This window comes from Cebus imitator, unplaced genomic scaffold (assembly GCF_001604975.1).
Source record: "Cebus imitator isolate Cc_AM_T3 unplaced genomic scaffold, Cebus_imitator-1.0 Scaffold91, whole genome shotgun sequence".
NCBI classification, from domain to species: domain Eukaryota; kingdom Metazoa; phylum Chordata; class Mammalia; order Primates; family Cebidae; genus Cebus; species Cebus imitator.
The window spans coordinates 982011-998405 of NW_016107406.1; the positions used below are offsets into that span (position 1 = coordinate 982011).

At 44.2% G+C, this 16395-nt stretch overlaps 1 protein-coding gene across 1 annotated transcript in view; it reads left to right on the plus strand.

Moving 5' to 3' along the window:
• The first annotated feature begins 2974 nt into the window (after window positions 1-2974).
• Window positions 2975-16395, plus strand: part of NSG2 (neuronal vesicle trafficking associated 2) — a 63043-nt gene continuing 49622 nt past the window's right edge. Inside the window, exons 1-2 of the mRNA XM_017535104.1 lie at window positions 2975-3208; window positions 4108-4258. Coding sequence (XP_017390593.1) covers window positions 4130-4258 — 129 coding nt within the window. The 5' untranslated portion in view covers window positions 2975-3208; window positions 4108-4129. The remainder of the gene's footprint in view (window positions 3209-4107; window positions 4259-16395) is intronic.

A 16395-nucleotide genomic window follows, 5' to 3' on the forward strand; every position in this document is an offset into this window, starting at 1 on the left:
GATGGAGTCGTGCTCAGTCACCCAGGCTGGAGTGCGGTGGCATGATCTCTGCTCACTGCAATCTCTGCTTCCCAGGTTCAAGTGATTCTCCTGCCTCAACCTCCAGAGTAGCTGGGATTACAGGCACTTGTCACCAAGCCTAATTTTTGTATTTTTAGTAGAGAGAGGGTTTCACCATGTTGACCAGGATGGTTTCAAATTTCTGACCTCAAGTGATCTGCCTGCCTTGGCCTCCCAAAGTGTTGGGATTACAGGCATGAGCCACTGCCTGGTTGATATATGTATACCTTCTGTAGTGACCAAATCAGGATATTTTGTATGTCCATCTCATTTATTTATCATCTCTTTGTATGAGAACATTCAAAATTCTTTTAGCTCTTTTAAAATATACAATACAATATTGTTAACCATAGTTACCCTACTGCACAATGTAGCACCAGAACTTACTTCTCCTGTCTAACTGTAACTTTGTACCTCTGGACCAATCTCTCCCCCTTATTTGCTGCTCCCTCCTATCTCCAGCCACTGATAAGCACCATTCTACTCTATACTTCTATGAGAATAACTTTTTTTTTTTTTTAAAGATTTCACGTTAGTGAGATCATAAAGTATTTGTCCTTCTGTGCCTGGCTTATTTCATTTTAAGAATGTCCAGCTTCATCCATGCAGCTACAAATGACAATTTTTTTTTGTGGCTGAATAGTATTCCTTTGTGTGTGTGTGTGTGTGTGTGTGTGTGTGTGTGTGTGTGTGTATATATAAAACATTTTCTTTATATAAATATATATATATAACATTTTCTTTATATAAATATATATGTGTGTGTGTGTGTGTATATATATATATATATATATATATATATATATATATAACATTTTCTTTATCCATTTATTTGTTGGATGCACACTTGGGTTGAGTACATATCTTGGTAATTGTGAATAGTGCTGTTATAATCATGGCAGTACAAATATCTCTGACATACTGATTTCCTTTCCTTTAGATAAACATCCAGTAGTGGAACTGCTGTTATCATATGGTGGTTCTATTTTTAATTTTTTGAGGAACTCCCACAATGTTCTTCATAATGGCTATATTAATTTACATTCACAGTAACAGCATATAATATTTCCCCTTTCTCCATGTTTTTGACAGCATTTGCTATCTTTGTCTTTTTATGATAGCCATTGTAATGGGGCGAGGTGATATCTCACTGTAGTTTTGATTTGCATTTCTCTGACAATTAGGGACATTGAGCACTTTTTCATATATATATATGTCTTCTTTAGAGAAATGTCTATTCAGGTCTTTTGCCAATTTTTAAATCATATTTTTTGGGGCTTTGAGTTGTTTGGGTTTCTTATATATTCCAGATATTAACCCCTGGTCAGATGGATAGTTTGCAGATATTTTCTTCCGTTTTGTAGGTTTTCTCTTTAGTTTGTTAATTATTTCCTTTGCTATGCAGAATCTTGTCTTGGAATTATTAAAAGTGTGATTTCTATGTGTGAATCAATCACGAGGCATGTCAAAAGGAATTTCTTTTTCCTCTGGAGGCAGCAATAATAGGATTAAACACAAGTGTTCACAACTGACTCCATGTAGTTGTCCACATTGTGTTGTCCTGTTGTCCTTAGACAATGATTGCACCTGAAAATCATCTAGGTCCTAGGAAAGAAGGGAGTTGAGGACTAACATTTATTGGGACACTCCCATATCATATATCTGCATACTTCTATTAAAATAGCCCTGTGCAGCTCAGATGTGTTAGCCTTTGTTATCTTAGAAAATCTCTCTCTCTCTTTGTCAACACACACACACACACACACACACACACACACACACACGTTTCATTACTGAACAATATATATAATACATAAGTTTTCTCCTGGCCTTTTATCTAGTAGAATGTATGCTCAGCACGTGGGCACTAACTAGGGTGACCTAACTATTTATCATATAAACTAGAATACTTTTGAAAGCAAAAAGGGACCCTATTACAAATGCCAAGACAGCTGGACCTCATGAAGTGCATCATAAACAGCATTGCAGCTGGGGAATAAACAACCACCAGTGACTTGAGCCACAGCTTAGTGAAAACAGTGGCAACAGCCTTGACCTCAGAGGATTTGAAGGGAGTCTATGAGCAATCCCCAGGGATAAAATAATTCAGCCATTTAGAACCTTGTCCCTAAGTAATAAGGGGTTTCCTTGAGCACAATCTCTTCTCATATTCACAATTACTCTGCAAGAGAGATATTATTATTCTTATACCAGAGATAAGGAAATGGAGATTTAAATAATGAATGCAAAATGTCCAGAATCCTTACAACCAGAATTTGGTAGAGCAGACACTAGGACTTTGCCCTCTCTGATTCCAGACACCAACTTGGAAGCCATTATAATGTCCTGGGTTGGATACAAATTTTGGCGGTCATGGATCAGGGTTGAAGTCCCAGCTCTGGTTACTTTGGCTGACCTGTAAGATCACAGTGCAATGATGAACATAGTAGCTTACGTGAATATGGTGCTTGCCATAGTCCCTGCTCTGTACTAAATGCATTCCCTATGCTATCCCATTTCATACTTTGTACTAACCCCATCATGTAGGTACTATTAGAAACTCCGTTTTGCAAATGAGGGAAATAGTCTGAAAGAGGAAAAGTGCCCACTGCATGAAAGATACACAATAAATATGTTTCCCTTCTGTCCTGACCACAGGGTCAGAGCACAGTAGAGATCTTGAACCATTCTGTTTTATGATATTGTTCTGGAAGGTCTTAGGAGGCAATCCCTTCTCCAAATGAATGTACCTGTTTTTCCAGTTCTTCCAAAGGCTCAAGGATTCCTTGTTATATGGTGCAAATATATATTTTTTTGATGTGGCCAGAATCCCTCCCACTTTCTTAAAACCATTTTGTCCCATGCAATGGTTGTGGCCATGCATAGGAAACAGCAGGTGGTGCCAGATGACAGATGGTGTGGGAGCGCGTTCCCCAGTAGGAGGGGGCGCGAGCGAGCAAGCAGGCAGGCAGCTGCCAGGAGCTCTTCCCCGCTCGCTCACGCCTGCTCTCAGAAGCGCCGATCCAGACACACGCGAGGCGCTGTCCTTTCAGCACCACAAGCTCGGGCTGAGGAGGGAGGACTCCTGGCCGTCCTTCTCCTCTTCAAATTGGCTTGAATCTGCTCTGACCCCCAAGAGTGCAGCACAGTAAGTAGGCATTTGTTTTTGTTATAACCACTACCCAATATCTTCCAACCCCTTTCACTCCCACAACAACGCTGTTTTGTCTAATAACGTTCCATCAGCAGGATTGAGAGAAGAAATTCAGTTGTGTTGAGCTTCTGGGGGTGGGAGGGGAGCACCATTTGACTTCCAAGAGATCTGGAGATGAATAAATGTAATTTGTTTATTTAGTTGGCAATCTTGCAATATGGGGGCTGCTAACTTTCCATGGAACCAAAAAAAAAAAAAAAATGGCCCTTCGCTATTGAGGAAATGGAGGCATTCCATGGCTGAATAACAGGATCAGGTTCAAGCTAGCCTTTTTGTTTTGTTTTGTTTTGTTTTAGGAGATTGCACCTCATGTACAATCCATATATGATGTAGCAGGGTACACATAGAGACATTGAATGTATTTATTGTGTTTTAGGGTATTGCTGATGGAAAACCAGCATAATAAAACAGCAACCAGAGTGGTGAGGTGAAATTTATCATACTGCAGGAGGGGGTGGGGAGATGGGATAATAGGACTTCATTTTGTACTAAAAATAATCTTTTTACTGGCATTGTGTGAACACTCCAGCTTTAGTGTCTTGGGTATTTGCTTTACACATATATTTTTTAGTGTGTAGGTTTAGGATTTTTCTTGAATTCCTTAAATTTTAGTGCTGTTGAACCCTGTGGGCAGGTGGCATATTTTGATGATTAAAGAAGTTTTATTGGACAATGGGAATCATGTAAGGAAATCTAGTGGAAGATCAATGACTGATCACTAGATTGTGAGCCACTTGAATGGAGCTGTTGAGGACAGTGCTATTTTCTCTGTCGTCAGCCCTCTCTTTCTGCCTCACCTCCTGCTGTAACCAGAATCCCACTGCTTGCCTTAGGTCTGGGAAGAAAGGCGTAAGGATGGTGAAGCTGAACAGTAACCCCAGCGAGAAGGGAACCAAGCCGCCTTCAGTTGAGGATGGCTTCCAGACCGTCCCTCTCATCACTCCCTTGGAGGTTAATCACTTACAGCTGCCTGCTCCAGAAAAGGTAAAGCAGGTGCTCTTGCTCTCATCAGCCCCCAGGTTCCCCCCATCTCAGGAACTAAAGCAGCAAAAAATTCCACCTCACAAACCCTTTCATTCCATTATCTGCCAAATGTGCCCCATTTCTTGTAAAATGTAGTTATTCCTTCCAGAGCCAAGACATCTCTTATGTTATTTCAGATTTATGGTAAGTGTTTATTCATTTTTTTCTTCATATCTGCATAAATGGGCAAGCAAATTAATCTTTCCTTGTTAAAGTTTTCTTACAGCTGATGAATACTAATAAGCTTCTAGATGGTGACAGAAAATTCTTCTTGATTATTTTGGGAAGGTGTTTCAGAAATTGACAGGTCTAGATTTGAGGACAGAGGATTGGATTCACTCCAACAAGCATTCAGTTTCTATCTGCTAAGGCCCTGTCCCTATACTAGGAGTTGGTTATAAAAAGACAAAATTACAAAATCCTTTTCCAGTATGACAAATTAGTTTAATTCATCCTGTTACATGCTGTACGCGAGGATTACAAAGATTGTGAGGGTGCGCAGGTGGAAACAACTAAATTCTGTTGGGGTGGAGAGGGTTTGGGAATGGGACTGAGAGGACAGGTTAGGCAAACTGCAGAGGAAAGCATTTGAATTGGGCTTTTAAAGGTGAGTAAAAAACCTTTCTGGCAGACCATGGAGCGGGGAAGGGAAGGCATTTTTAAGGCAAAGGGCACACATGTGCAAAGCATGGAGAGCTTTCGTGGAGCAGCATGACTGCAGGAGAGTGTCTTTGGGGGAGGCGTGGCTGGAAATGAGTGACTGGCTGATGGCACATCTCCTGACATGGGAGTAGTCCATGAAGAATGGAGGTGGGCATTCATACAAAGGTGGAGTGGGGGTTATGGACACATGGACACAGAAGGGAGAAATAGTATCATTTAAGGTCCACCTGGGACAACTTGGGGTTTTATGATGTGAGCTTTTGTACACGGTAAGGGAGCAACTTGGAGGCCAATGATAGAGTTCCCTGGCTGAAGAGCGAACAATGGATCATTCCATCTGTTTGATTTCCCATTGGCATCTGTAGGAGGGCATTGTGTGTCTTAACCAACTGGCTTCAACCAATCAACAGAAGAGGAGCCAAAGCTAGATAAAGGGGCTGCTGATTGGCCAGAGGTTCAATCATTTGTTTTGAAAGTGCAGAGATTGTCAATATAAGAACGTGTAGGGGCGGGGTGGCAGACAGAGAAAATTCTTAAGAGCCATCCTGAGGAACTGATAAGTCCTTTAAAGATAAATTCTGAACAGGCAACTAACACTAAAGAGATGAGAAGGGGCAATATAAATAGAGTACCTGATACATGTATATCAGAGCTTCTTGGTGTTGAACTGCATGATAGAATCACCTGGGGAGCTTTTGAAACTCCTGCTTTCTAGGCCACACCCCAGAACAATTGTATCAGAGCCTCTGAGAGTGAGACCCAGGCATTTATATGAATGAAATCTCCCAGGCGACTCCTGTGTGCAGCCAAAGTGGAGGATCAGTTTTAGGTATGCATTACCTCTGGGAGCCAGGGATTATTCATTTACATTTATAGATGAAAATTTGGTGAGTTATCCAAGCTCACAGAATGAGTAAGTAGAAATACTGGAGTTCGAACCCAGCTATAAGTAGAAGTTGGGTAGGAGAAGAGAGGGATATTTTCTTGGGGCTTTGTGAGGCCAACAGCTATAGCCTTGCAGATCTGCATGTCCCTAAGACGTGTGCAAAGAAAAGGGACTGTGTTGAGGTCATCTCTCCACTAGCCTTCTATATTCCTGTAGTTCATCTAGAGATTATCATGGTCTCTGTCCTCCCTTACTCTCCCATCCACCTCCCAGGGCTTTATTCTTTCCTTGAGAGAAAATGCAGGTCTGATAACCACTAAGCATCCATCCAGGTGTACCAGAAGCTGTCCCAAAGCCTGAAGGATGCTCATTTTCTCTAACAGTGGGCCTGCATGTGTGCAAGGGGAAACCAATTATCCTGGAAGATCCGGGGAGCCCAGTCTGACACATCCTCACAGGGGCACACTGCAGACTCCCTCTGATTGTCACCACACAGTCTTTCACCTGGGTGGCCTCAGTTTCCCACTTTGTGATATGGGGAGGATCATACCTACTTCAAAATGGTCATATGTAAAGTGCCTGGTTAAAAAAAACTATAAGAGAACAACATCGCCATTTTTCAGGTGCTTCCTAAATTCTTGATGCTAAGCTGTATGTGCACACACACACTCTCACACATGCATGCAATTTTATTTCTTATTCTCAGGAGTTAATAGGCCCCAGTGAGGGAGTCACTACTTTGGTTCGAATTTTGGAAACTCAGACACAGGGTGGTAAAGTAGCTCCCCACAGAAAATAGCTGGGAAAGCATCCTGGATGTAGAGCCCAGGCAGTGCCGTTCCAGGACCTTCCTCCTCAGCAGGAATGAGGAGTCAGCCAGCCTGGAAGTCCCCAGGTGTGGTCTGTGGCTTGAACTCAGCCACTGACCTGCAGTGCACTCCACTCTCGTCTCTTAGGTCTCTGTCTTCTCTGACTGGAGAATTGTATTATCAGTTTTCTGTGCTAATATTTAGATTTTTTGAATCTTTACAAGAGTAAATTTTTTCCCCCTGTGAACAGATGTGTTAAAAGTAATTTTTATTTAAGAAACTGAAGGTCTTCTAAATGCTTAGAATAGCATCCTTGTCACCAGCAATGACTCTGAAGCCACCTCTTTCGGTGGGTTCAAATCTCACTCCAACTCTTACCAGCCTGCTTTCGCTAAGAACTTGGAGGGTAGTTTCTTGAGCTGCCTCAGCCTCAGTTTTCTAGTGTGTAGAATAGAGATGCTAATTTAGGCACTCACCTCACAGGACTTTTGTAGAGGAGGCAGATTGAGCCCTGACACAGTTGTAAGCCCTTTGGTTAGGCTCCAGTCAGATGGTGAGTATTTGAAGCTAAGATGGTTATCAGAAAGAAGGATATTTGACCCCAATATCAGATCATGGCTTTCCTTTTTGAAAATGTAAAATACAGAGTGTGCTTATAATACTGAAAATCAGTCTTCTGAGTCTCCTTTAGCAGTATGAAATTTGAGTATCAAGAGAACACCATCTGGAGGCTAGGTAGAGTCCTCTCATGGAACTTGTCTGAAGACTTGCTCCGAGCTAGGGGTGGGGACTATGCAGGACATTCATGTTATTTCAGTTAATCTTCCTAGCAGCCATTTGAGGTGGGTTTCAGTGCACCTATTTCACTGATGAGGAAACTGAGGCTCAGATCAGTATAATGACCTGCCCAAACTTTGCAGAAGAGTGGAAGGGCTGGGGTTGGAACCTCAGTGTACTTGATGTCCCAACTTTTTTTTCTGCATTGCACTGCCTTCAGTAAGAAGTTTCCTACTTTTGGAGAGTACTTCCTCAAACTATAGGCTCCCTCATCTGTGGCTGCACCTGCCCCGTGAGCCCTCCCCCTGGCAGGCTCCTGGACCTGGAAGGGAACTGGACTGGTCCCCTAAATAGAACACCAGAACCCCCAGTGCTCTCTCCCTGCCTGGTGCTGGAGAGACTGGTGTCTGCCTCTGGGAGGAGCACCAGTCTCCTAAGTGGCCTCCTGCCCCTCCCTTTCATAAGCCTTAGTCCTCCACACTGCCCCCAAGCCTTCCCAGGGCTGTGCCTGGGTCCTTCTCCCATGGAAACCCTCTGCATCCCCTCACCCCAAAATATCCCCTCCCTGAATCCTAACCTTACCACTCCAGCTCCTTCACCCTATCTGGCCTGCTGGCCTCCATGCCTTTCACTCCCACATTGTGCCTGGAATGTCAGTGTGCCAGACCTTCCTGGAGCAGCGGTACTTCAGGCAGTTTTCTCTCCCTTGGGGACAGTTAGCAATATCTGAAGATATTTTTCATTGTTACAACCAGAGGGAGGATTCTACTGGCATTTTATGGGAGGAGGCCAGGAATGCTGCTAAATACACTACAGTGTACAGGACACCCCACTCCTGCTTCTGGGAAGAATTATCCTGCCCCAAATGTCAACAGCACCAAGGTTGGAAAACCCTGCCCTGGAGTCTCACACACTCCCCAGGATGTTCCATGCCTCCTCCTCTATGAACATGCCATTCCTTCTTCCCAGAATGCCCTTCTGGCTCCTTTGCTTGTATGATGTCAATGTTCATCTTTCTAAATCCAGTTCAGAAAGCAGCTCTCCTGAACGCCTTCCTCGACCACCCATAAGTATAGCCGTAGTTGTATTTATCACACCAGAAGGTATTCCTTCATTCATTCATTATTCATCTCTCCATCCATCCATCCATCTGTCCATCTGTTCATCACCCATCCATCCATCCAGCAAATTGTGTAGGGTACCATCTGTGAGCCAGTCACTGTGCTAGGCCATAGATACACAGCCATGAAAAGACAGCATTGGCCACTGCTTTCATGGAGCTTCCAGTCCAATGGGGAATAGAGACTTTGAACAATCCATTGTACAAATAAAAGCATATAGATGCAAATTGTGAGAAGGGCTATTAAGGAAAGAACAAGGTGTTGTAATGAGAGGAGAAATGAGACGTATAGGGGACCTGATTATAATAACAGGGTTTCAGGCAGCAGGCCTGGCTGAGCCCTGAGGAGGGTAGAGGAGGGAGCCACATTGGCTGGAGATGTCAAATGATAGGGAGGTACTTAAGACATGAGGCAGGGCGGGCACCTGTTCACGTGAGGCCTGGAGTTTTTTTTTTTTTTTTTTTTTTTTTTTTTTTTAAGTGATTTAAAGCACGAGAGTCATGCTTCAATTTTTGGAAGACTGGCCTCGTTGTGAGCCACCCTAGGGACAAGGGACAGGCTCAGTCTCATGCCTGGTCTTCTGACCTCCATTACCTCTTTCTTCCCAATAAGTCCTCCACGCAGCACAAGATTACTGTCTGCCAAAACAGAGGTGGCTGGGTTTCCGGAAGCACCCCAATATGGGAGTAGAAGAAAATAATGGAGGCCTGACACCAGCTAGAAGGCCACTGCCACGTTCAGGGAGAAGAGTGTAGTGGGGCAGTGGCAGTGAGGTGGGGAGGCTGGTGGTATTTAGAGATGGTGCCAGGTTGCTTAGAAGGAGAATTTGCTTTCTTTGCTCCATTTGCCCCCTAGACCTGAGGCCCTAGCTAGACCTGAGGCTGTGTCATCTCGGGAGACTTAGGCCTGGCATGCAGTGGGCAGTGGAAATTACTGGCTGATCTCTTCTCTTTTGCCTAGCTTAAAACTGGGCTCAGTTTCTCTACTTGGTAGCTGAGGAAATAGACTCAAATCTAGGTGGCTTTCCCCTGGTCATAGGAGCGAGCTCTTGAGAAGCTGGAACATTAGTCTGCAGACATCAAATTTCAGGACAGGCCTTTGGGGCCTTGCTGCCTTAAGTAGCCACAATACCCCAGGTGTCCCCACAACCCCTGTGACGTGCTACCATGATCTGCATTTTACAGGTGCAGAAACAGGCTCGGACAGGTGGAAGGCAGTCCTAGGATACACCAAAGGAGAACAGTGCAGCCAAGATCTGCATGCAGGTGTGCAGGGAATGCCAGCTAATGAGTGGCAGGTCTGCAGAAAGCAAAGCACAGGCAGGCACAACCCACCTTGGGAGAGCCCCAGGTGAACTGTAATCACCAAGTCTGCTGCTGTGCTCTGGGCAAATGCTCCTTTTCTTTCTATTGATTATTAAGTCTTTATGCATCTTGGAGGAGGTCACTTACCTGCTTGTGGGAGGAGAGGAACACAGATATTTAGAAACCAATGACTAGTGTATGGCATGCTTCAAATTTTGCATGGCAGGCCACATGCACTTTATAGTCCTAGAGACCTGGGTTCAAATCTCAGCTAAGCTATTTACTTACTGTGTAGTTTTAGGCACATTGCTTAGCGTCTATGGGCTTTGAATTTGTTCATCCCTAAAACAGGCAATAATATCTGCCTAAGAGGGTGCTGGTGAAGGAAACAGTGTGACAATTGTCTAATGGGCCCAGCTCAGTGCAAGGCATACTGAAGGGGCACGCAGATATAGTTTTCTTTCTTTCACTGGGCATCCAGAATATGCCTCTTGAAGACGGCAGGTTTTGAAGAAGACTGCAGAAGTGGAGCATGCTGAGAAGGATAGGGTTTCACAGGTGGGTGTGGGGAGGTGTGGGGCCTGATGATGCTCTGCCAGGGAGGCCTGAAAGGGGGACCTAGGGCTGTCACTGAGGACTGTGTGCCTTTTGGGCCTCTTTCTGGGCTTTCTGCGTTTCTTTTTCTCCCCAAGTCACAGGACAGAAGCATAGCCTTTCCCCAGGGAGCAGCAGAAATGCATATCCCTGCAGGCTCCAGGCTCTAGAGCCTCCTGGTTCTTCAGAGAATCTCAAGAGATGAATTATAAATCATCCCAAATTGGGACAACATCTCTGACTAGGTAGATCCAGCAAATAGGTAATAATCAATAAACATAACAAAAAATACCTTATAATTTGAAAACATAATTTAAACAAACTAGACTTTTAAACCTATCAGATTGGCACAAAAAATGGATATTTCCTTGTGTTGACAACACGGGTGGCAAACTTGTCCTCAATTCGCTCTTGTTGGTTATGTAATGTGATGCAGTGTTTTTCAGAGGGTATTTTGACATTGTCTGTAAAATGTAAACCGTGGATGCCATTTGACTGGTATGCTTTTCACTGGTAGGAAATTACCCTCTGGGTATATTTTTCAAGTATGTAAAGGCCACCGTATATTGAAAAGAACTGAGAGCAACTTGGACTTTTCCCTGAGAAGGGCCTGGTTAACTGAGCTGTGGCGTACGCAGGCAGAATCCTAAGCAGAGGTTTTGAGAATGAGGTTAATCTGCACACACCAGCATGGAAAGATGCAGCAGACACACTGCTCCATCCAAACAGCTTTAAAGAGAGTGGTGTGGAGTGATCCCATGTGGGGAAACACACATAGTGTGAGCATGTTTTATTTTTGAAATTTGTAAGACAGTTTTGGGATGACACACAAGAAACTGTAAAATGTTTGGGAAATGGGGATTGGTGGGGGTGGGTGAGTTCCATTTGAAGAATTTTTTTTATTACATTTTAGGTTTTGGGGTACATGTGAAGAACATGCAAAATTGTTGCATAGGTACACACGTGGCAGTGTGATTTGCTGCCTTCCCCCCCTCAGCTATATCTGGCATTTCTCTCCATGCCATCCCCCCCACAACTCCCCACCCCCCGCTGTCCCTCCCCTATTTCCCTCCAACAGACCCCAGTGTGTAATGCTCCCCTCCCTGTGTCCATGTGTTCTCATTGTTCAACACCCGCCTATGAGTGAGAACATGTGATGTTTGATTTTCTGCTCCTGTGTCAGTTTGCTGAGAATGATGGTTTCCAGGTTCATCCATGTCCCTACAAAGGACACGAACTCATCATTTTTGATGGCTGCGTAATATTCCATGGTGTATATGTGCCACATTTTTCCTGTCCAGGATAAGAATGCATCAAATTTTATTCATTTATTTTTAGAGACAGGGTCTTTCTCTGTCATCCTGAAGCTTGAGTGTAGTGGTGTGATCCTATATCGCTCCCTGCAGCCTCAAATTCCTGGGCTCAAGCAATCCTCCTGCCTCAATCTCCTAAGTAGCTGGGACTATAGGCACATGCTGCCACACCCAGGCTGATTTTTAAAACTTTTTATAGAGACAGGGCCTTCTTGCCCAGACTAGTCTCAAACTCCTGGCCTCACGCGAACCTCCTGCCTTGGCCTCCCAAAGTGCTGGGATTGCAGATGTGAGCCACTGCACCTGGCCTCAGAATTTTTATAAAAATCACTCCCATTTCATGGCTGGTGAATGGTCTCAGGGAGTGGATGTAACTTGTTCACTTTCACACACAGGGAGATCACTGTGAAGCCACTGTCTCTGTCTGTACAGGGAGGTGTCACAGCAGCACAGTTTGAATTCAAATCCTAACTCCACCTACTTGCAGTGTGACCCTGGGCAAGTTTATTAACCACTTGACCCTCTGTTTCCTCATGACACTAATATCTTCCTCAAAGGATTGTTGTAAAGACAAAATGAGGAAAATACATAGTAAATATTTATCATAGTGCCCAGCACATAGTAGATGCTTAATGCTACGGTGCAATTATTATTGCTGTAGTTCTTAACATTATCTGTTTAGTCCTAGAATCAGGTTCTCTGTTTCTGGAGGTCACAGGGACCACCCCAGGCAGCAAGGAGAGGTGAGCAGTGACATGGCCTGGGCCTCTGGACTGTGGAAGACTCAGGTGGCAGAGCTACGAGCACCACTGTAATGATTCCAGCCCAGGCGGCTTGCCTCTGTTCAGAGCAGAAGGAGCTAGAAGTCCCTTATAGAGAAACTCATGGAGAATACCTCGTCTTGCTCCATGTTGTGCATTGCTGTAGAAATGGGGAGTTACAGATTTGTTGGGCCAGGTAGTTCACTTGAGGCCAAATTTTATACGGAGAAAGCAAAGGTCCAGCAAGAAAAACAAAGTTTATTCCATGGCAAGAGCTCTGAACTGGGAGTTGGCAGTCATATTAGAGACCTGCTTTTGACTCAGTCTTACTGTGTGACCTGTGGCAAATCCCTTTCCCTCTCTGTGCCTCAGATTCCCCATTTGTGAGTTGATGGGGTTGGACAGTACTGCCACTAAAGTCTTTTGAGCACTGACATTTTGCCCTGTGTTCTGGGTCCAATACCAAACTTCAAGGGCCCGAGGAAAAAACTCGGACCCAAAGAGGGAGCGTGGAGTGAGCAGCGAGAGGTGCAAATGGGGGAAGTTTCCCACTAAGGATGCAGGCCCCTTTAGGCAGGTTTGCCTTCTCTCTTTAGAAATAGGATTTATTTGTTTACTCATTCATTCCACAGTTTTTATGGCCTCCCTAATTATGTCCTGGTTCCCCAGGATCAGTGTTCAAGGGTTAGGTGGCACTTGGATCTGAGCTTAGGTTCAAGCCTGGGCTCTGCCTCCTAGTGGCCATGTGAGGTTGTGAAGTCGTTTCTGCTCTCTCGGACTCAGGCTTCTTATCTGTAAAATGGGAATAATTACCTTTACCTCATAGAGTGATTGAGAAGATTGGCTGACATATAGGATGTAAAGTGTTTGGCACAGTGCCAGGCATGTGGTGGGTACCTTTACAAAAAAACAAAAGCCATGATCAATAGGAAAAAGTATGACATTCTTGAGTTTGAATCCAGCTCAACCCGAGGCCGATCGTCTGATCACAGGCAAGCGAGTGGTCTATCGGAGGCTAAATTTTCTCATCTGAAAAATGGGAATATTATTATTAATAATGATTTTGAAGGAGAGAACTGAGGGTTGGAGAGAATGTTGTCAGGAGAATTATGAGAATTGAATGAGTCCACATCAGCAGGGCACCCGGCACCATGCCTGGCTCATAGTAGGGACTCAGTGCCAGCCGTTCATTGTCCTGGCTCTGAACCTGTCTCTTTGCTCCAGGGATGAGCTGATGGATACAGCTTAGATCTATTTTTGGACTGTGAAAGTCCAGCTCATAAAAATACAATCTTGCTCCTTGTCAGCACTTCTGCACTTTTATTTATTGTTCCTGCCAATCCTGGGACCTCTCCATGTGGGAACCTCTTCATTATTGATAATCCTGGGAAGTAGTATTTTAAATTTTTATGATCTGTACTTTGCAGCGTCTAAGCCACCATGTATTATCTGGCCTTGCAAGTGAAATGGGTATTATATCCAGACAAGGGGTCTTTTAGGGATGAATAATTTATCCCATTTTCACAATGCCAAGTATGTTAAATTATGTTCTTCATACTAGCAGCTGACAGGACCATGGGAATCCAATGTGTAAATATGAAAAGAAAACAAAGTTATTGCTTTGCCCAAATCCACAATCGTGTTTGAAAACCTGGAGTTTTATTTTTCCGAATATCTATAAGAGCCCACTTTTAAGAATAAAAAGAGTAAAAGCAATTTTGCCTCTCCCCTCTCCACCTTTCTTCTCTCATTTCTGTTGCTAGACAAGGTGCTCAGGTCTCTGTTTTGCTTCTTTTAACTGTGGGAAAAAGAAGAATGTCTAGTAGAGAGGCTTTCTTTGCAAATTTATTTTTCTCCTGTCTTGTTCTCTATGCCTATGCAAGCTGATTCCTCTAAGGTACAATTAATAACTATTGGCTAACATTTCTTCTGCTTTCCCCTTCAGAATACTAAAAAAAGTAACTGTGACTATATTGTTTATAGAAAGGAAAGGTTTCTGGCTTTACTCCATAGGAACAAAACACCAAGCTTTATGAAAGTCCTCTAGCTGGCTGGTTGCAGTAATTCTGTAGGGCTGTATTTTCCCTCCTCTCTTCCAGTCCCCATGCGGTGTACCTTCACTGTGGTCAGAGGCCTCTCCTGTGCCTGACCTGCATACCTGCAGGGGCATTTTCTCATTTATGATCATTCCTCAGCTCTTCTCTGCCCTCACATTAATCTTCAAACTTGCATGGCTTTCAGAGCCTCTGTATGCCTCTCCAGCTTCTTCCCTGTTACCCACTCAACTCACCTGACCTGCTCCCAGGCCACTTAAAACTTCCTCTCTGTAGTTGCCTCAGGTCTTGGCCTCCCAGGTGTCTTCTGAAGGTTTGGTGGTATCGTCTCTCGATCTAGAGGGATCTTTCTCCTGGCTTTGGAAACAAGAAAGCTGGCCAGGGTAAAGGTCCAAAGAGAGATGATGATGTCCTGGACTGGGGTAGAGGCTGTGCAACTGGATGGGTGGGTTGATTCAAGGGAAATTTTTGAGAAAGCTGGAGCTGGAATGGGTGGAATAATGGAATGAATTTTGAGACTAAAGGGAAAAGAATCATGAGAGATCCCTGTATTTGATTTGACATAAACAGTGTTTTGGATGATGCTGCTATTGTCTTCTAAGTTGGGGATTACGTGGCATGATGATGTTGAGGGTGAGGTGGCTGGGGCAGGAGGGTCAAAACCCAAGAGCTTTGGTGCAATCATGGTAACTTTCTTGTGTCGATCCAAAGGAGAATGTCCAGTAGAGGATCATCTGAGTGTTAAGTGACATCTGAGTGGAAGTATAAATTTAGGAGTCATGAGGATAAACAACTTGATTAGCCAGGTGTGGTGGCAGGTGCCTGGAGTCCCAGCTACTCAGGAGACTGAGACAGGAGAATTGCTTGAACCTGGGAGGCAGAAGTTGCAGTGAGCTGAGATCATGTCACTGCACTCCAGCTCAGGCAACAGAGCGAGACTAAAAAAAAAAAAAAAAAAAAAAAAGCCAACAACCAGCCAACCAACCAAACAAACAAACAAAAGCCAATAAACTTGGAAGTGATGGGAGTGAGAACATGCAGAGGGGGCTTGTAGATGGAAAGAATAGTGGTCGTGAGCTGGCTTTGAGAAATCCCAACACTGAGAGGTCAGGAGAAAGAGGAGGAGCCTGGAGAGGAGACTGAAGCGGGCTGACAGGTGAGCCAGCAAGACAACCAAGAGAGAGGCTGCCATGGTCCCAAGGGAGGAGAACTTTCCAAGGAGGAGGGAGAGAACAAGCCTGTCAAAAATGACTGAGAAGTCGAAGAAGATGAAGGCAGAGCACTGTCCATTTGTTCCCGGCAAATAGGCCGAGACCTTTTGAAGTGGAGATGGAATTCCAAAGAGCTAACACTTCCTCGGGGTGAAGATAAAATATTGGTAGCAGCCTGAGTTGCTTTTGGAGAAAATGTGGCTTAGCTAAACAAAAAGCAGGTGACTGAGGACTCACATGGTGTCAGGTACCTGTCTGTCTCTTGGCCTGTGTTTGAGCTTTGTGGTTTGAGAAGTGAGGCCCTGAAGCTAAAGGAACTGTTTTCTTTTTTCTTTTTATTTTTTTTTCCATTTATATATTTTATTGCATTTTAGGTTTGGGGTACATGTGAAGAACATGCAAGATTTTTGCATAGGTACACACGTGGCAGTGTGATTTGCTGCCTTCCTCCCCATCACCTACATCTGGCATCTCTCCCCTTGCTATCTCTCCCCAGCTCCCCTCCCCCCACTGTCCCTCCCCTATTTCCCCCCAACTGACCCCAGTGTGTAGTGCTCCCCTCCCTGTGTCCATGTGTTCTCATTGTTCAACACCCGCCTATGAGT